This window comes from Pteropus vampyrus, unplaced genomic scaffold, assembly GCF_000151845.1.
Source record: "Pteropus vampyrus isolate Shadow unplaced genomic scaffold, Pvam_2.0 Scaffold58, whole genome shotgun sequence".
NCBI lineage: Eukaryota > Metazoa > Chordata > Mammalia > Chiroptera > Pteropodidae > Pteropus > Pteropus vampyrus.
In genome coordinates this window covers 5,743,567-5,765,400 of record NW_011888839.1, presented here as the reverse complement: position 1 = coordinate 5,765,400, position 21,834 = coordinate 5,743,567, and the positions used below count along the sequence as shown (strand labels likewise).

Here is a 21,834-nt window from a genome sequence, read left to right as displayed (position 1 = left end):
ACCATCATACATTTATAAATAATTTACAAAACATATATTTATAATGATTGCTTCAAATATATATGATAGATACTTTTGTATATGTGTCTAAGTATAAGCAGCAGGCCTGCACTCTATTTTCTCCCTCAACTGGGAATGCTCAAAAAAGAAAGACATCCTGATCAAATTCCCTTGTGAACATGCTAATGACAGACCTCCTGGCAAATGTACTAACGATATTTACCTGACCTCTAATATTCTACCTTTGCAGGAAAGTCCTTATCTTTGTAATGCTTTTAGCTGATGGACATGGTCTCTCTCAGTGGCTAAACCATAATAAGCCAGAATGTATGGATTTATGTGGCATGGCTCCCTGAAAAATATCACTAAGTTATATAAGTATCAAGGTAAAAATCAAAACATATCATGATCAAAATAGCTCTGTTTTGTGTAACCGATACCCTGCATGCTTCTTTTGAGACCTCATATGTAAAATATGGGTCAGAGCAGATCCACTATGGCAAGAAAGGACCTGGAGAGCAGTGATGGCACATTCAGACTTCTCAAGGCTTTCTTTACCTGTGTCTTACAAATACCTGTATCCTTGAAATTATTCTTAATGTTAGTTAAAATCTGAGTTTTGTGTGTTAACTTTGAATATTTCAACCTTTTGTGTTATATATATCTATGTCTATATACACATTTTTAACGTATGCGGTAAAAAAATAAACATGTCTCAAACTCTAATTTCAACCCTACTATAAAAATACTTTTGCAGCTTGTTGCATAGGCTTCCATGTAAATGCACCCTACTCTACCCCAGCCTAAAATCTAAATGTAAGCAAAACTTTGTTAACTATATCCACAGCACCTAGAACTGTATGGCTGGCACACAGGAGATGTTCAATAAATGTTCACTAAGTCAATAAATGAGAATATAAATATGTTACAAATGGTTTTCTTTACACAAGTGAGATTGTGTCATATATAGGACAGCTTGTCTTTTAAGTGAAGAATATAATATGAATATCTCTTATGCCAAGTTCATATAGCTCTATCTCATTCTTTTTAAAGGCTGCATTTTATTATATGAATGTAATATAATTTATCAAACCATTTCTTCTTTTGTTGGACATTTGGGTTATTTCTGACATATCCTGCCTTAACAAGTAGGCTTCAGTGAATACTGATACTGGTATTAATATATCTGTGTTTGTGCTATTATTTCTATAGGTTAGATTTCTAGAAGAAAAAACACAGAGTAGAGTTTAGAGGGTACTTTCAAATTATATTCTTTTTTCACTGTTGCTAATCTGATAGAAGAGAAATATCTCAAGATGATTTGGATGTAATTTAAGCACGTTTTCTATGATTCTTAGTATTTTTATTTCTACCACAAAATGTTTTTTCCAAAAATTTTTAAAAACATATTTCCTATTAATTTATAATCACCTTTTAAATATAATGGTCATTGAAACTTTATTTTGTGTGCTACAAATAATTTCTGTTATTGTGTCTTACATTTTAACCTGTGGGAGGTGTCCTTACTGGTCACAAGTATTTAATATTTATACATCCAAATGTGCCACAGTTATAACCTTTGGAGTTTTGCATTTTGCTTAGAGTTTCTCCACCCCAAGGTTATTAAAAATGCTCTTATATTTTCTTTAATGTGCTAAGAGTTTTATTTAATATAGTTGAATCATTAATCCACTAAGAATTTTATGGTGGATTTACCAGATGAAAACATATTTTAAAATACTTTAAAATGCAATACAACTTCTTAAATTTTGTACTCCATTTTCAATATTAAATTCCCATACCTTGATCTGGATTAGAGATATTTAGAATATGAAATAGAGAAGAATTGATATTTAGTAATTAGGGTGAGGGAAGAGTGTTAAGGAAGGGAGAAAACTTGGGTGCAGCTCCCATGATTTGGGGTTGAGAACCAAGTGAGTTGTGATGTCATGTACACATGACATAGCAGGGAAGATGAGAGAGTTTCTGACATGTTTAGCAAGAAATGTCTGTAGGATATCAAAGTAGAAACATAAAACTACACTTGGATATGGCTAGAAGTCAGTGAGAAGATTTGGACTATATGTAAAGATTTAGGTGACACAAGCAGAGAAGATGGCATGTGACAGAGTCTTAGAGAATATAAAATATTGTAAGGGCGAGAAAAGGAGACAGCCAGAGAGCCTGAGAAAGAGCAGTGAAGCAGGTCAACCAGAAGTGAAGAAACCAGGGCATCATGGAGCCAAAGGGAAAAAAGTTTCAAGACTGAGGAAATGATGGGTTATATCAACTACAAAAATGAGTAATATTAAAGGGTAATACAAGGAATTAGTTTGAGAACTATGGTTTGGATTTAGTAACTAGCAATCCTAGTAAAACATATTTTATTACCTATGGTGGAGCAATACATAGAATGCAGTGATTTGAAAGTCATAAAAGAAACAGGTAATATAGATTACTATTTTCAGAAGCTAGGTGGTAAAAGGAACTTTATTAAGCAGAAGTTATTAGAGAGGGATAGGTCTGAAAGAGGTATTTTGGTAAAGACAAGAGGGACTTCATAATTCTTTTAAGCTGAAAAAACAGTGCCTACTTAGAGGGAGAAGTAAATTACACAGGAGAAAGAAAATGGGTAACTAACTTAGTGAAAGGAATGAATAGGGTCCAAGGCCAGGGGAGAAGGGGCCCCTAATTTAGGGACAAAGGATGGAATGATGACTTCAGCTAAAGGGAGGGATTTGAGGTTTTTCAGGGTGAGGAAAAGAAGAGAAAAGGATGCAAATTGAGAGAATTTAAGCATGAAAGTCTCTATTTCTGTTCAGTAAAAAGTATTGACATATAAAAATGAGGCATGACAGGGTTGGCTAGAGTGAGGGAGGAGTCTAGTGAAACCTGGAAATGATCACTTTGGAGAAAACAAAGGAAAAGCTGCTTAAATGTTAGAGAGTAATCCCAATGATTGAGTTGAATTCAGTGTCTATAAATGTATGGTTGTATAGACCAGGGTCACCTGGTCTATACAACTGTATAACCTTCTCTGCTTGTGTTTGTAAGTCGGGCTGGAAGCATAGACATCGACTGATTGCCTCATGGTTAGAATTTTGCCAGGTAGTCAGGGGAAAAGTTAAAGCTATTAAGAAAAACTGGTCATGGAGTCTTGCCTATTCAGAAAGGAAGTAATGCCAGGTCTATGTGAATAAAAAACAATAACAGATGAGAGTCAAGGAATTAGAATTCTTGATTAGGGCGAAAAACTAGGGTTCATCTATTTCCTATACATGTACAATTTACCAACAAACATCATTTTAATACTCATGGGTATTCTAAGATATTTCATCTTTTCCTTAATGAAAAGAAGGGCTGAAAAAAATATTCGCAAGACTGGTGAATTTACCAATTTTGGTTTGGACTATTTATGAATAACCACTAAAGTCCAAAACTAGAGACAGCATGTACATATCCTTTTAAAAAATGATTAAGATTATGCATATTAGGTTATTATATTTCATTTTATCTAGTATATCATCAGAAACAATATAAATCAGGTTAAGATTTTTTTCAGAGGGAAGAAGTGAATGAAATCTGAATTTTTGACAGATCAAGGATTTTTACAGGTCTGCTACAAAGTGTGAGCAGAAAGCAACAAAAAGATCACTTAATATAGAATAAAGAGATGGAGACAATTTCACAAGAGTGTGGCAGGGGAGACCAAGAATTGCGTTTGCCAATGATAATGAGTGATTTGGGGTAGCAGATAAAACTCAAACACTTACCAGGTGTTAAATGCTATTGGGATGCTAAACAGCACACACCTTTCACCTTCAGCCATCTCTGGACTTGGATCACCTGTGTAAGAGCCAAGCCCATGGGCATCTCTATAGTCTAACAAATTATTAGCAAATGTCCTTCAAATTAGAAGTGCGATTATCCTATGGCTCTGTAAATTTGCTCTGCAATTTTACTAATTATGCAGCTTCATTTGATTTAACAATAAAGAAATGCATGCTCAAAATTAAAAAAAAAAAAAAGGGAATCTCTAAATATCTCCTATGGTCTACCATATTTTAATATTGCTTAGTCAATATTAGGTTTGGCTTTGCAATATAGTCTTAGAAAAGAAGTTTTCTAAAGTAGATAAAGAGACCAATAAAATAAGACTTAGAAGGAAGAAAGCTAGGGTACTTTCAATAGAAAATTAAATAGCTAAAGGTTTCTCCATACTAAAATTATCTTTATCTCCCAAACAACACATATTAATATTTCTTTGAATGCTACATTTAATTTTAAAAAGTTACTCATCCCTCGAAAATAAGCTTACAAGTAACTTCTTCTTACCTGCCGGAGAGTACGTGCCACTATGCTTTCTAGTACTGGTCCTCTATCTTCATGCAGCAAATGAACTTCATCAAGAATAAGGAGCTTTACAATTTGGGAAAGAGCTACATCCCCAACACTCTTTCTTGTCACTACGTCCCATTTTTCAGGTGTGGTCACAAGCATCTATAAGACAAGAAAAGATAAACAAATTAAAAAAGGAAAAAAGTCACACAGATTATTTAAATTTTCAACTGTGTCATTCGGGAAAAAAAAAAAAAAAGACTGGCCACCTATATATGTGCTAAAAATATCCCAGAACGATATCTAATTCACTGTAGACAACAGCCACTTCAAGAGGACCTTTCTCTAAGTTGAGATATTAAAGTTATTTAAAACTCAGTGAGGTAGTTGGTCAGTATATTGTAGTGTGAAGTGTACAAAATACACAAGATTTTTTCAAAAGCATCTTACAATGTGAAAAACAAGTGATACTAGCTTTTAAATCTGTATATACTGATAATGGCCTTTATTTGAAAAGAGACAAAGCATTAAAAGGAAATGACAAAGAAACCAAGAATCTGCTATAGGCATCATCACCTGTCTGTAGCTATCGAAAGGTGGAAGAAACTTTACTACTGAGATACAGTTGTTTTTTTAATTTAATTGCTCTTTAATATTGACTAATATATTCAGTGCTTTATACTAATACCTAATACATATACTATTGCATAAGCGGAGGATAACAGCAAACCAAAGAGTGAGTCACTGTGGATCCAGGGCATATGGAGCAGGAGGTCGGCCTCAGAGTACTTCTGTGAACTTCACAGAAGCAGACCATTTGACATGAAACTTTGATTATATATGTATTTGCTTTTTACATGTTGAATTTTCATGTCCTCTAAAAGCACACTGTGGCAGAGAAAAAGATGGCAAGTTTAATGGTATCTTCCACCGTATAATAACATACATTAGGAAATAATCTCATGTGTGGATAATTCAAAGAACACACGAGGTAGCAAACTGAAATAAAAGCTTCTCTTAGCCAGTATATCAGATTATAGATTTTGTTGATAATCACAACACAACTGTGTTAACTGAGATGGGAGTCAGTCTGTCTTCTTCGTTATGTTATTTCACATCTGTTTTGAAGTCGCCATGGGGATAATAATCATCTGTACTTTTTTAGATAGCAAATGATATATAAATTCTTAACCAATTCACAATCCAAATTTGTCAATATAACCTGTTATGTTATTAGAGATATCACTGCTATCATTTTGAAATGAACTACATCGACCACACAATTTAGCAGCTGTACTTCAACACAACATTAATTGGCAAAATGTAATGAAATAGATTAAGAAATTCATATATAAGCTGTGAAATACTACAAATTCAAAGCAATTTAGTTAATCTGCTAAAGCTAAATGGCGATGGTGAGATCACATCAAATTTTATGAAAAAAATATGCTACCGGAATTAAGTATAAAAGGCTATATAATGAATTTTGAAATCTAAAATGGGTTGAAACATTCACTGTGCATTAATTAACATCTTTTATATTATAATAAATTTAAACAAAACTGCTTTGAAAAATGACAAATTTAAAATAATCCAAGATATATTATTGCAAATACACCTAGAGATCATTTACTAATAAGTCTTTTCATTAAAAGTCCTGAAAAATATGCTTATCTATTTTCAAAAACAATTCACCTAACCCAAAAATTCATGTCACATTAAATTATAAAATAAGCAAGCTTATTATTAGTATATATTAGGAAACCTGCAAAGCACACCACTAAATTATAATAATAAATACAAAGCTTGGCTCCTTACCTCACCATAAACATAGAATGCTGTGTTCTTTCTTATAATTAACTTTCAGAAATAATAATGTGATGACAAATTGTAAAATCAAATCGTTCAGATATCAGAAAATTATACCACCATATCTTAAAAATCCATTATAGAATTTTGTTTTCTACACTTTACTTTCAGCATAGTGAGAAGTGGCTTCATTTACATTACTATTTCATTACTTCAGTTCTCTGAACTAAAATGTCTAGAAAATAAAGTGTCACATTTGCTTAATGAATTGGAACTCATGTAAGACATTTCCATCTGCTCTTGTATGAGGGCATGGGTTAACTGTTGATATTTTTACCGTCAACTTAAATTTCTCTCAATACAAGTACTTATTCCTTCAGGAATATAAAAATCGTTATTCTGAATGGTTCCAATTTTAGCCTGTCCACTGGGAAAATGGCATAGCTGAGATGCTATATACCACTACTGTGTCAACAATTTGGTGTATTCAATTTTAAAATGCTCATCCATTTGACAAGAAACCAAAGGACTTGACAGAACCTAAGACTTGCCAGAACCAATTCATCTTGTAATTCACTTAAATATTAATAATAATACTATTATTACCTTTCGCCTTTTAAAACATTGTGACCTAAAGGAAGTAATTTTCTCTCTTCTTCCTTTTTTTCCCCCCTGGCTTCATTGAGATTATTGACATGTAACATATATAAATTTAAGGCATACAATGTAATGATCATATATCTATATATAAACTGTAGTAATCATTTTGCAATGTATAAACACATACACACATATATACATATATACGTATACATACATACATACATACACACACACACACACACACACACATTGCAAAATGATTACCACAATAAGGTTAACACCTCCATTATCTCACACAATTACCTTGTGTGTATGTGTGTGTGTGTGTGTGTGTGTGTGTGTATGTGTGGTGATAACATTTAAAGGCATAGTCTCTTAACAACTTACAAATACATAATAAGTATTGTTAACTATCGTCACCATGTTGTACATTAGGTCCCCAGAACACATTCACCCTATAACTGAGAGCTCATACACTTTGATAAACATCTCCCCATTCTCCCACATCCCAGCCACTGGCAATCACCATTTTACTCTCTATTTCTTTGAGTTTGGCTTTTTTATATTTCATATGTAAGAACATACAGTCTGTTTCTCTCTGCCTGACTTACTTCACACTTAGCATAACACCCTCAAGGTCCATCATGTTGTGGAAAAACGCTGAATTACTTTCTTTTTTCTAGCTGAACAATATTCCATTGTACATGTATACCATGTTTTCTTTATCCATCCATCCACTGATGAACACTTAGGTCGTTTCCATGTTTCAGTTACTGAGAATAATGCTGCAAAGATCATGAGAATGAAGATGTCTCTTCAAGATAGTGATTTCATTTCCTTTGGATATAGATCTAGAAGTGGGATTGCTGTATCACATGGTAATTCTCTTTTTAATTTTTTTTGAGAAACTTCTATTGTTTTCCACAGTGGCAGTACCAATTTACACTCCCACTAATAGTGCAAAAGGGTTCCCTTTTTTCCACATCCGTGCCAACATTTGTTATCTCTTGTCTTTTTGACATCTCATTGTAGTTTTTATTTGTATTTCCTCGATGATTAGTTATGTCGAATATATTTCATGTACCTGGTGGCTACTGCATGTCTTCTTTGGAAAAATGTCTATTCAAGTCCTCTGCCCATTTTTTAATTGGATTTTTTTTTTTGCTATTAAGTTTGCCGTTCCTTATATATTTTTGGTTTTAACCCCTAATCAGACAATTTGATAATATTTTCTCCTATTCTGTATGTTGTCTTTTTATTTTGCTGATTGTTTCTTTTGCTGTGTTGAAACTTTTTTGTTTGATTAGTCCTACCTGTTTATTGTTTTTGTTATATGTGCTTTTGCTGTCATAGCCAAAAAATCATTCCTAAGACCAATGTCAAGGAACTTTCCCCTATGTTATCGCCCAGTAGTTTTACCGTTTCAGGTCTTACAATAAGTCTCGAATACATTTTGAGCTACATTTTATGAGTTAGGTATAAGGCGGCCATTTATTCTTCCACATAAGGGTGGTGGTTACATCAGTGTATTCATTTTAGGAAAATTTATCAAACTGTTCGCTTACAATTTCTGCACTAGTCTGTGTGTATATTTTATTTCAATAATAGTAAGCTGTGTGCATACATGCTATCATAATATATATAACTTAAAATTGAAACCAAAACTTAAGTGGTAAAAAGGGATACTGGAACTGAACAGGAAAAAGGTGAGTAAGAGATGTCCAAAGAAAGAAAGAATATTCCAGGCAGTGAGAAAAAAATAAACAAATATGTTCTTTGTGCTTCTAACGTACATCAATTACGTATCTCTGTGTGATCGTGTGTGTAAATACGTCTTTCTATGTGCACTACAAGCATCTTGAGGAAGAAACCACATATGGAATTTTACATGTAAATTCAAGTTCTTCAGCCTATTGATTGGAAATACTTTTTTTAAGTACAGATAACAGCTTCTAAATTTAGGCCAATTTCCTGACTACTTAGCAATTATCCCCTCAATCAGAGACCTCAATAAGCACCAAAAGAAAAAAGATAAAGTTTAATATACTTAAGGGAAATCTTTGAACCAAGAAATTAGACACATAATTTAGACTGCATAATCCTCATAATTCCTTAACATTATTCTTGTTGCTTGCTAACTTAAAAACAAAATATATGCTTGCCAGTTCATATTTTTCATACCTAGCCCAATCCATAAAACCTCCTAATACTAATAAATTAATTCATTACATGGAAAACAGTCTTAAGAGTATATGACTATCAGCAATACATATGCAGTCTAAGACACAGAGAAATATTTGTGATCCTTAAAAGTAGTCTGTTTTACATGGACAATGGACTAGTGGTTACCAAAGAGTAGGAGGGAAGGGGGAAGAGGGAGGTAAAATAAATTAACTACTTAGGATAGAAAAAATAATAATAATAAAAGTCTGTTTTATGTTTAACAAATCTTGGTATATCTATTGTAAAGTTACACAAGTCATATTGATATGCTGAATTTTAAACATTTTTAAAAATAATTTTTACTGTTAGAATGGCATTTTCCTTGAGGCAGATGGCTATAAATTAAAACTAGATTTAAAATGTTAAATCAAAAGAATATAAAAATTTGAAAAGTAAAAGTATACTTTCTTGCCTTTATAATATTTAAAATAGATTTAAAATTTTTTGGTACTTAGACTGTTGGAAATTTAAAAAAAAGTTTAAACTAATTACATAAGTGACTTTTTTATAAACCAGAATGGTAAAATACCAAAATGTACTCATTAAAATCCAAGAGCATATTACTATATTTCATTAAATCTCAGGAGCCATTCATTATCAGCTATACTGTTATTTTCTGTGTCACTAAAAAGTTAAAGAAAAGCACTATCAAATAAATTTTTAAAAATGTGTCTTACAATTGATGAAATGTAGTCTATTTAGTTGAAAATGTTAGGATCTCTTAACTATGTCAAAAAGTAATATTCATGAATGCTTGCTTAGTACATTTTCTGTGGTGAAAACAGTCAGCCTGGAGTTGTTACAATCATATTCTAATGCTGTAGATACAGACCAGGCAACAGTTGGCAGGATTTAGGAAGTCTTACCTTCCCTCTTAAAATATATAATCACATACCTACTCAACCAACAAGCTTATAAATTATACGAATGTTTTTATTTAAAGATTAACATGTCACATGGTTTAGATTCCATAAACATACATATAATTATAGTTATACTAACCTCTGCCATACACATGCCAACTCTGATGGATGGCATCACCTGTAATGGAATCTGACAGCTTGCTGATTATACCTGTCCCGTGGGACACTACAACAAATCACTTAGTTCCAACTACTTCCTTTTCTACATTTTTCATGTTCCCTCCTCTCCCATCAATTCACATTCACGAGTGCATAAAGCACAAAGTCCTCTGAAGTATATAGTTCTATTTATATCAAGAAACACAGTTTTCAATTATAAAATGAAAATATAAAAATTGGGAAATCTTCAAATACAAAAGTATTCTTACTGCATATTCTTTGTTGAAAAGATATAATATGGTCAAGCTAAAGTATAAAGAATGTAATCTGAAATGTATCTTGGTATTTTCATGTTAGAAAAAAAATTCTATGATACTATTTTAGTTAAAAATTTCATAAGTAACATTTGCTAAATAAAGAAACAAAGTATAATTAAATAAAAAATCCTAAGACTTTTGAAGGAAGAAAGCATAAAGAGTGCTGAGAGTAGGGGAGAAAAAATTCCTGTACTATGTAATTCGAAATTGAACATTTAAGAAAATACTTTCTAGACCACATGTGTTTACAACTAGAATAGAATTCTCTTTACAGTTCTTTTGTTGATTTAAAATAGTTTCTAACAATCCCAGAACATACATAATGAAGTCTAGTCTCATCAGTATAAGCTTGCAACGAATATAATCTTTTAATTTTACTCTAAAACTTAACTAATTACACATAACAGAAAAAACTACAAAATTGTTTATACTGTCATGTGTATAAGCCATAAAGACATTCCTCTCATCATTCTAACTGCTTGTCCATAATACCCCAAGATTTCATTCCATTAAAGTCCATTGATAGAACAAGGATCTGATACCACTCTTCTGTTCACTTACAAAGACAAATTCTTGACACATAAATAATTTGTGGTAGAAATTTGTCCTGTGGTTAAGTCTTACGCTGTACAATTTGAAAATGGCTCATAGAGAACAGGTTTCCTTGGTTTTGTGGGGGGTAAAAAATCCTCTCATATGACTTTCAACCTTTGACAGTCCACCACCTCTTCCCTGCAACACTTGCAAAACTCAGTTTGAGAATTGATTTCTTACTAAAATGAAACACTTTACATGTCATATTGTAATACCAAACTACTAAAACCTCATGTGTGATGAGCTAAAAAAAAAGTATTCTGCAGTACTTCACAAGAATGATTCAAAATAATACCTTTTCCATCTCTTCAACTAATTCCAGACATTCAATGTCAAGAGATTTTATTAACTCAAGAACAATTAACCAAAAGTTTGTTGAGGGTCTACTATTGAAAAGAAGAAAAAGAAGGATTCTAAAATTTTATCAACAAATTGTGGCAGGATACAAGCTGATGAAAATGAGTGCAAATAAGGAAACTAGTTGTCCTTATTGTTTACCTGCTTCTGTATTTGAATCCTTTCTATTTAATTTAGGGGAAAAAAACAAAGGCAGGACATGTGTACTATTTAATCACAATATATAGTTATCCAAAGAATTTCTCAATAGAAGTTTAAGACTAACACGCTTCCTCAATGTTTATACCTAGGAATACAAGGATAAAGCCAAGAAATTTAGAAGCTTATACTTAAGAAAAATACACAACAAAATAGTGAAATGTGGTCCAATCTGCCACTTGTGGTTCCACCACAGCAGTCAAGCCTCCTGGTTCATCTCGTGCTCTCCCTTGTAACTTCTTTCTCCAAATGTGCTTTTTCATGCATACAGATTTACTGTCTTTCACATACCCACACCCCCAACCATCATTAATCCCTCACAGTGTAATTCACATACCCACACCCCCAACCATCATTAATCCCGCAGTGTAATTCCCCAGTCTAGGACAGATGGTAGTGCTTTCGGAATGTTTGGGGGTTAAGAGAAATGGTTCAGTGTGCTCGTCCTGGGGCTCACGGGCCCTAAAAACCCCAACTTGTAGGCCATGTCTACTCCTATCAGGCTCTCCCACCTCAACAAGAGTATTAAGACTAGATCAGGCCAACACTTAGTCTAGATCCCCAACCTCTCCCCTAAGAGAGCAGAGAACAACAACAACAACAAAAATGCGGTCCAAACTCTTACACAATGTTATGAAATGCAATGGTCACCTGACCCTGTACAAGCAACTTCCACTGACTCTGCTCACAATCCTGGGTGTAAACTACACATATAGCACCAGTATGACTATGACACAAAACCAAGTGAAATTATATATTTTTCTGCACTTTTCTCTCCATTCCCTTCCATTTCCTACAATCTAACAAACTTACAGCACTGAAAAAGAGATCGAATGCAATTATTTGTTACTGGCTTTAAAATGGCTTAAAAGAAATTCACATAGACTAAAAATGAAGCTTAGAAAATTGATAAGAAGAAGAGCAAATACGGCCAAAGGATTAGCCAACACAGTGTCGTGTCTGTGATTAAGTATTAAAACTGGGTCTAAGCTTTTTTGATACCCAATTGAAAAACGGAGTGATCCCAGTAAAATGGTAGCATAGGTTCAGTCAATTCCCCTCAGAAACATCAATTTGAACAACTATTCGTGAATGAAAATAACTTCACAAGAGTTTAGCATTCCAGGTGATGGATTACAATACGTGGATGAAGCACAGAAATAAGAAAAGATGCATTGCAAAGGGTAGAAGAGACAGATTCACATTACCCACATCACCCACTCCTGTAAGCCCAGGCAGCCCAGCACAGAGATATCTTCCCCACTGGAGCAGGAAAGTAAAGTGAGAGCCTAACTTCACTGCAGACAGCCCACCGCAGCACCAGGCTGACTTCCAAGGCCCTAAGTGCCTCCCCCAGGGGCTCCTGCAAACTCAGGCTCCCGGTTCACCCCCAGCCTCTACCTACTGGCTCTAGCAGTCCAAGCAAGATGGCTCCCAGAGCCCCAGGCAGCATTCATGACAACAGGCTACCAGCAGGATTCAGTGAACCTGAGCATGATACATGAAAATGTGCTCAATATCACTAATTATCAGGGAAACACAAATCAAAACCACCATGAGCTATCACTCATACCTTTTAGGATAGGATATCTATTATCAAAAAGAATACCAATGTGTGTAGTAAGAAAATGCTCCCAAGTGATTCTGATATTGCAACCCGAGTTAAGAAGAATTGGCTAAATCTGTCAAATTTCCAATACCACAAGACTCCAATATCCATTCTCTATTTAGTTAACTAAACTGTTTTTCACCATACTACCTTATTTCTTTTAAGCAAATCACTCGCCAAAATGATTTTACCACACTATCTGCAATGGCTGGGAGCTGAAGTTACACTGTAGTTTTGCCCACATCGGGTATTTTCATTAGCTTTATTAATTTATCATGGAAAAACAGCTTTGTATTAATTAGTATGTGATTGTTAGTGATATCTAACACCTCATTTTTAAACTTCTTTTTCCCTTGAAGAAGAGTCTATTCTTGTATTTAGTATTTATATGATCAATTTACATAAACTCATTCTTTAATAGAGATATTAAGAATAATCGGTGAAGCCACTTTGAATGGAAATTTGGTAAAATCTATTGAAACTTAAAATGTACAAATCCTAGGTCCAGCAATCTCAATTCCAGAACTCTATCCTAGAAACACATATAATTTTATTAACCAATGTCACTCCAATAAATTTAATAAAAAAAGAAAAAATATATATATTACAGCCCAAATAAATATGGTCATTTTCTCAGGGGAAAAAAAATCAAAATAAAATAAAATAAAAATAATTATCTAATTACTTTGCTATTTTTACTTAATGTCCATAAGAATATGAAACAATCACATGATATGAACCCCACTCCTCTCTTTAATCATCTAATTTATTTTTCTGTAAAAGATTACTCATGGAATAGGCAAAGGTTGTTATTCTAAATTTTTTTCAGTGAAAGCAAAGATAATTAGATTTCCAAGTGCTTGTTATATTATAATCTGAGGAAAGGGTCTCACATAATACATAATTTGCATTCAACAGATAGATTTTTATGCCAAAATTACAGTTCTCTTGCTACCCCCTCCAACCCAAGTATATTAACAGGAACAAAACAGCTAAAAGCAGTACATAAGACTGTACTTTTTACTCAAAGCATATATTTTATATATATAAGATATAACATATTTTATGGGTAGCTTTTAAACCTTGCAAAAATAAAAATAATCAATAACTAAGAGTAAGAATTCCATAATTCTTCCAAATAATTTATACCTTACATACTAATAAAAGTAATGAGACACTCTTTAAATGAGAACTCTCATTACTTCTTAATGGCATGCCTTCAATGCAGAAAATAGTTATCCTGGCAAATAATATTTACATTTCACTAGGGAATGTGAAATAGTAATGTTTGCAATATTTAATTCATAACTACAAAGTGGTAGCCTTCTAATTCTATTATGTATAAACACATGGTTCAGCCTTTTAAAACTAACTGTTGTTCTTAGAGATCAAAGCTTTCACATTTTAGGTTCTATTCCTATTGTTTAGATATCTCTCTTAATAAAAGGAAGCTTAAAATTTATTTTGGTTATTAGTTACTTAATTACATAAAACTGTAAATGCAAATAGAAAAAATAGAAAAAGAAAAACATTTAGAGTTATAAAGGACTGAAAAATCATTACTGCCACCAAAAACATACTAATTATGTTTGTTCAGTCACTTGGAAAATTAAGCTTAAACAGTCAAGAATCACCTTCAAAATATAGAAGAATATTGTTTTTGTCTTTTACTCTGCTTCTGGAATAAGTACTATTAAGAACAAATCCCAAAACCAAACAAAGAAGACAACTAGGGAAATAAGAAATAGCATTATAACAAACAGAATACCACACTAATTTCTAAACTAAATCAATACATCAGAATATTTATATTTCATCATTACAACTCTGGATTTTTCAACTGGCTTAAAACTGTATTTGTACTTATGTAGCTTAGTGAATAGTAACTTCAAATGATTAGCATTCATCACTTATTCATGAAACAGGTACATAGTATTTTAAGGAGAATAAATGCTTTTATTCTGAATGTCTTGAATGTCCTTACACATGGCAAAAGTTCAGTTCTTTACAAAATCTATAAGTTGAATCAAATCCTTTTGTGTTGATAAAATCTATATTGTATATAATTTTCACTTCCTCTTAATTTTTATCCATGTTTTGTCAGGTAGTTTAAATTTATGTTCTTTTCTTTTAAGCTCTTAATGTCAAATAGAACACTGAGTGAGAAAGGGAGGTGGGGGATGGGACAGTGACTTAAAAACATAGCAATATGGCAATTTAGTGCCTAGATATGTGATATAAAGATATACTGACTGAAGTTAAACTGGTTTCTAATATGACTATAGATAACTTGATAAAAAAGATAATATCAAAATTAAGTTTGTAATGATAAATATGAAATAACAAATCGATGGACATGCTATTCTCAGTTACTAATTTGTGATAAAATGTTGGTGCTCTACAGGATTGTTTTGCAAGCTTCAATGTTTTATTAAGCATTTATGCCATTTTTTCAAAATTTACTGGGCTTTTATTTCTTATTATATACGCTTTGTTTTTAGTACATATTTCTAGCCAATCATGAATACGCTTTGAGTTTTCTAACAGAAAATTGAAAACACTCTAAACAAACATCCAACCAAGATTTAAATAAAACAAAAAATATCCATATAATGTTGTGTACTACTATGGGGAGAGGGGCTCTGCAGCATCCTGGGAAGCTGGAAACAGAGATTCTCAAGTTTATGATTAAGAACTGTATCAAAATAGGTTCAGAGCCAGGAAAGCCTAATGTTTGTAAATATATTCTTAAACTGAAGACCAGAGATTGTAAGCCTAAATCTTATAAAAGAGGAGTGGCTTAGCAATTATTGGCTTCTTTCTCAACTGTGGTAGGACTCTGTACGCTGGAAGTATATGCCCCATAACAAAGAAAAGGCACATGCATGCGTGTACAGTGCCTCAGCTTCTGCTCTCTATATTGCCATAACGCTTCCTTTAAGCACTATGCTGTCACTGTCCAACAGAATTTGTTGTGAAAATAGTAATGTTTGCAATATTTAATTCATAACTACTGGTGATTATTGAGCAGCTGAAAGGCTAGTGCAAAGGAGGAAAAGAATTTTTAATTTTATTACATTTTATTTAATTTTAATTTTAATAGTCACGTGTGGCTAGTGGCTCTGTATTGAACAGCACTGCACTATAGTTAATGTTAAAATTGTTGCAGACACAAATCTATTGACATGGATAGCTGTTCATGGTATATTGTTAAAAAATAAAAAAGCAAGAAATAAAGCACCTTATTTATATGATTATATTAGGACAGCTAATGCTTATTATTAATAATTTCATGATAAGAAATTATTATGTGCCAAGCACTGTGCTAAACACTTCACATGTATAAAATCAATTAACTTTAATGTACCACTATGATGTACTACCTCATGTTAAATACATTACTATATTAGCACATAAATGAAAATAACTTATGATTGCACATGTTACGTTATTTTGGTTTGCTTATTTTAAAATTTTTAATGAGGAATATGCATTGAAATGAGAAGAAAAAATTAAAAAACTGAAAATATTAAAAAGGAATTAAATACTTTAAAAATATCTATAATCCTAGGGTATTGTGGGCAATCTTCCCTACATTTCAAACATTTATAATTTCTTTTCGGTTTGCATTACTTTAAGTTTGCATTACAATTAAAGGGATATTTCCAGGGCGTTCAAGTTTTGCACAATAACTCAAACAGCTACAATTCTCCAATTTACACTTTTATAACTTGTTCTCTCTCTACTCTAAGGTTACTAGATAAAATTGCATAGTATTAGATTAAAAAAAAGTTAGCAAAACCAACTAAATCATACAGAATTTATACAGAAATGAGAAGACCTGGGATATGTCAAAACAACTGTGAAATGGAACAAAGTTAGAGGACTTAACCTAATTTCAATAAATATTATTTAGTTATTAAGACAGTATAGTATTGACATAAAGATAAACATACAAGTCAATGAAACACAATAAAATTCAGAAATAGAGCTACACTTACATAGTCAATTAGTTTTCAATAATGGTGCCAAGGCAATTCAATGGGCAAAAATAACCTTGTCAACAAATGGTGCCAAATTGCAAGTATTCATATGCAAAAAAAAAAAAAAAAAATGATCTTCAACCTTTACACAAAAAAATCAACTTAAAATGGATCACAGTCTAAAACTATAACATTTCTAGAGAAAAACATAGAAGAAAATCTTACTTGGGCTTGGCAAATATTTTTCAAGCAGAACACACAAAGCATAAACTTTAAAAGAGAAGGTCAATAAATTAGAACTCTATAAAAATGTAAAGTGTTTACTTTTCCAAAGATACTGTAATAAACATTAAAAGGAAGTCTACTAACTAGAAGAATTATTTGCAAAGCATATATCCAATACAGGACTTGTATGCAGAGTCATAAAAAAGTCTTATGACTCAATAGTAAGACAAAAATTAAAATATTTTAAACAATGCAAACAATTTGAAAAACAAACAAACACAAAAACGACTACAACAAAAAACATCACCAAAGAAGATAAACATAGCAAAAAGACACACGAAAACATGCTCAGCATCATTATTCATTAGGAAAATGAAAATTAAAACCACAAGAAGATACTACTACACATCTACTAGAATAGTTAAAATTAAAAAGAGTAATCACGCAAGTGTTAAAGAGGATGTGACAAGACACTGATGAAAAATCAAGAAAAAGACAAATAAATGGAAAGGTATTGCATGTTTATGAACTGGAAGAATTAATATTGTTAAAATGGTAATATTACCAAAAGCCACCTATAGATTCAATACAAATCTTATAAAGATAATGGCATTTTTAAAAATAAAAGTAGAAAAACATTCTGCAAATTTATATGGAACTACAAAAGACCCCAAATAGCCAAAGAAATCTTTAGAAAGAAGAACGAAGCAAGGAGCATCACACTTGAAATCCTAATTTCAAGCTATACTATAAAGCTACAGTCATCCAAACTGTATGCTGCTGGCATAAAAACAGATAAATAAACCAATGGAACAGAATCGAGAGCCGAGAAATAAAGTCAAGCATGTACAGTCAAATAATAGTTGACAAGAGAGACAAGAATTCTCAATGGAGATAAGACAGTCGTTCAATAAATAGTACTAGGATAACTAGATATTTACATGTAAAGGAATGAAGCTGGATCCATTTCTTATACCATTCAAAAAAACTAACTTGAAATGGATTAAAGATTTAAACTTAAGACTTCAAACCATAAAACTTTAAAAGAAAACATAGGAATAAAGCTCATTGACATGGGTCTTGGTAGTGATTTTCTGGATATGACACCTCAAGCACAGGAAACAAAATAAAAAATAAACAAGTGGAACTATATCAAATGAAAAAGTTTCTACACAGAAAAAAATTAACAAGTGAAAAGACAATCAACAGAATGGAAAAAAGTATTTGTAAAATCGTATATCTGAACATATAAAGAACACATACAACTCAATAGCAAAAATAATAATAATCCAATTAAAAAAAAGTCAAAGGACCTGAAGAGACATTTTTCCAAAGATATGCAAATGGCCAAAGGTAAAGGAAAAGATGCTCAATATCACCAGTCATGAGGGAAATGCAAATTAAAACTATAATGGGATTTTACCTCATGTCTGTTAGAATGCTCATCATCAAAAAAACAAGATAACAAATGCTGACATGGATGTGGAAGAAAGGGGGGAGAGAATGTACTGTTGTTGAGATTTTAAACTGGTACATTCACTATGGAATATAGTATGGAGGAGCCTCAAATATTTAAGAATAAGAGTTTTCTCATAATATAATGTAATACTAAAAGATCCAGGATACAACTGAAAATAACATGAAAAATCAATAACCAAGAAAATCTCAACTCAAATGAGAAAAGACATGCAGCAGAGGCCAACAATGACCAATAACCAAGAAAATCTCAACTCAAATGAGAAAAGACATGCAGCAGAGGCCAATAATAAAGATGTTGAAGTTGTCTGACAACACTTTTAAAGCAACTATCATAAAAATCTATCAAGAAGCAATTTCAAACACACCTGAAATAAATGAAAAAAATAGAAAGTTTCAGCAAAGAAACAGAAAGAAGATATAAAGATCTAACATTCCTGTCAGTGTTGTCCAAAGAGAAGAAAGAGTAAGGGGCTGAAGAAATAAAGGATGAAAATTACCCAAATTTAACAAAAGAAATAAACTGACAGATTCTAGAAGCTGAACAGACACCGAAAAGGATTAATCCAAAGAAATCTATAATTAGACACATCACAATCAAACTTATGGAAATTAATACAAAGAATGAATCTTGAAAGGAGATTGAGAGAAACAAATAACATATTACATATGAACAACAATTTGAATGACAGTGGGAATTTCTTTAAAAATCTTGGAGGCCAGAAAAAAAGTGGCACATTTTTTAAGTGTTGAAAGCAAAGAACTGACAACCTACAAGTCTATATCCAATAAATATGTCCTTCAGGAATGGAGATGAAATAAAAGCACCCCAGATTTTACAGAGAAAGGTAGCAATAGTAAATTAAACATATGTATAGATATCCAGATAAAACTGCAACTTGAGCACTACTCCTTTTGCTTACCCTCCACCCCTAAGCATATTCTCAGTGAAATAATCAATAAAATATATATCATAGAAAAAATCCAGTTGAGAGAAGAATCAATCAGGGTAGTGTAACATTAACATTGAGTGTGACATAAGTATTTGCAATATGCATACCACACACACCCTCTCAACTAAAAATGCTGGAGCTCTGATCTAGTAGAATACAACAGAAATTCAAGGTCCCCTTTGCTGTTGCCATGGCCTGAGTGATAGGAACAGAATTTCTCTCCATCATCAGCCAAAATAGAAGCAAAACAAAACCTGAAATAACCTATCTGTCAACTCCTAAAACTGCACAGATAAACTCAGCCCAGGATAAGAATGAGCAAACAAATATAAAAGAAGGAAAACTATTTCAGAACTCAGAGCAAGTATGTTGCTTTGCTCTAAAGTTACTTTTAGGAAAGGAGAAATATTTTCTAAAATTTCTGACCAGTATTTTCACTAAGGTTCAAAGAAACACTGCATCTATGATATTAGGAAGGAATGCAGAAGAGATAATCTGAGTTGAGGAAAGAGAGGGTATAAGGCAAATATAATTGCTCAACAGAACCACTGAAAAGCATGAAGAATATTATAATATAGAAACTCTTCATAAAGGGTATATTGAGGGGGAGAGGTTTGAAATTAATGGTAGATGTAGAACAATAGAAAATAAGGTTAGAAAAGTAGGTTGGTGTTTCCACTTATGACAAACTTACTAAGTTGTTCAAAGTTGCTTTTCAGGTGAATGCCGAAGAGGTATTTGTTGTCTACACAAAATATTTCTCCTGACACTAAATCTGAGGATTACATAATTCTGCCTTGTAAAATAAAATTTTACATTCAAACATCAATAAAATCATAGCTTGTGCTAGACCTGATAGTCCTAGTGAGCCACAAAACAGATCTCATTACTTAATTTATACAAAATTCTAGGTAGCTGAACTTAATTCAATAAGCAATAAGAACCAATGGATGTATATGAGCAACGGAATAATATGATCAGAATAGCATGACAGGGAATTTCTAATAAGATTAATTTGCCTTCCCATATATTTTTTTAAAAAGATAAACTAACATCACTGAAAACACTTTTTAAAAATGATGGAAAACTTAAGATGATATTTAATTGTGTTAATTACTGAGATACTTATTTATCAAAAATATATAATGGGAATTATTAAAAGCTGGAAAAAAGTAGGAAAAACAAGGAATTAAAACTTCAAAAAAAAAAAAAAGTTAAGTATGTCTGTACTCCCAAATGCTTGACAATATCCCTGCTTTGCTCTCAAAGGCAGTGATGCAGCAGCTTATTAATCTATGAAAATAGGAAGACGGATAGGGTGAAGAGGTTAGCAATTCATGTAGTTTCAGCCCTACAAAAATCAGCATTACTGACAGTAGGACTACTCAGAGGAGAATAAAGAGCAAGCACAAGGCAGGAGGTTCAATTTATAAACTATTATTGAGGCCAAGCACATGGTCCCTGCCCTTGCAGAGTTAACAAATATTGACAAAGGATACAGATCAGGTCTAGGGAAGTAGAGATGAGCAAATGGGGGAAAAAAAAGATGCCCATAAACCTTTTAAAAACATAAAAATCAAGGTAGATTTTAATGAGTTTTACTTTCTGTAAAACGGATACACTGCTCAATAAGGTTCTTGAAATGACTGAGTGAGGATGCATAATTTGAATTTGAATATTACCTGTCTTGTCTTTCCATAAATATTCTTCCATTAGCACCAATAACAGTTAGACACTATACAAAAGCAATCAAAATTTTATTTGAAAATGTTCCAGATTTCTAAGATCACAAAGCACAGATTTTGTGGACTAGGTATTGTTTTATAAATATAAATTAATGTTGCTATAAGACTCAGGAAAGAGTAAATAAAGTATTCACAGGGTTCAAACGGAGTTTTGAAGAATGGGTAAAGTTTGAATAAATGTCATTGGATAAAGGAAAGCATTATGAAATAAAGAAAATGCCCGAGGAAACTTAATATCATAGTTCTTTAGAGAAAAATGTTATTTGAGTAATGTTATTTTAGAAAAAGCAGAAATGGTCTGGCCATAATTTATATTGGAAACGGTAGGGACATGAGGTTGAATAACAGGCTGGATATAGATTGTGAAGAGAATCCAGTATCT

At 32.2% G+C, this 21,834-nt stretch overlaps 1 protein-coding gene across 1 annotated transcript in view; it reads right to left on the bottom strand.

Moving 5' to 3' along the window:
• Positions 1 to 21,834, bottom strand: part of ASCC3 (activating signal cointegrator 1 complex subunit 3) — a 266,182-nt gene that overhangs the window by 159,855 nt on the left and 84,493 nt on the right. The window contains exon 11 of the mRNA XM_011360723.2: positions 4,336 to 4,500. Within this exon, the coding sequence (XP_011359025.1) occupies positions 4,336 to 4,500 (165 nt within the window). The remainder of the gene's footprint in view (positions 1 to 4,335; positions 4,501 to 21,834) is intronic.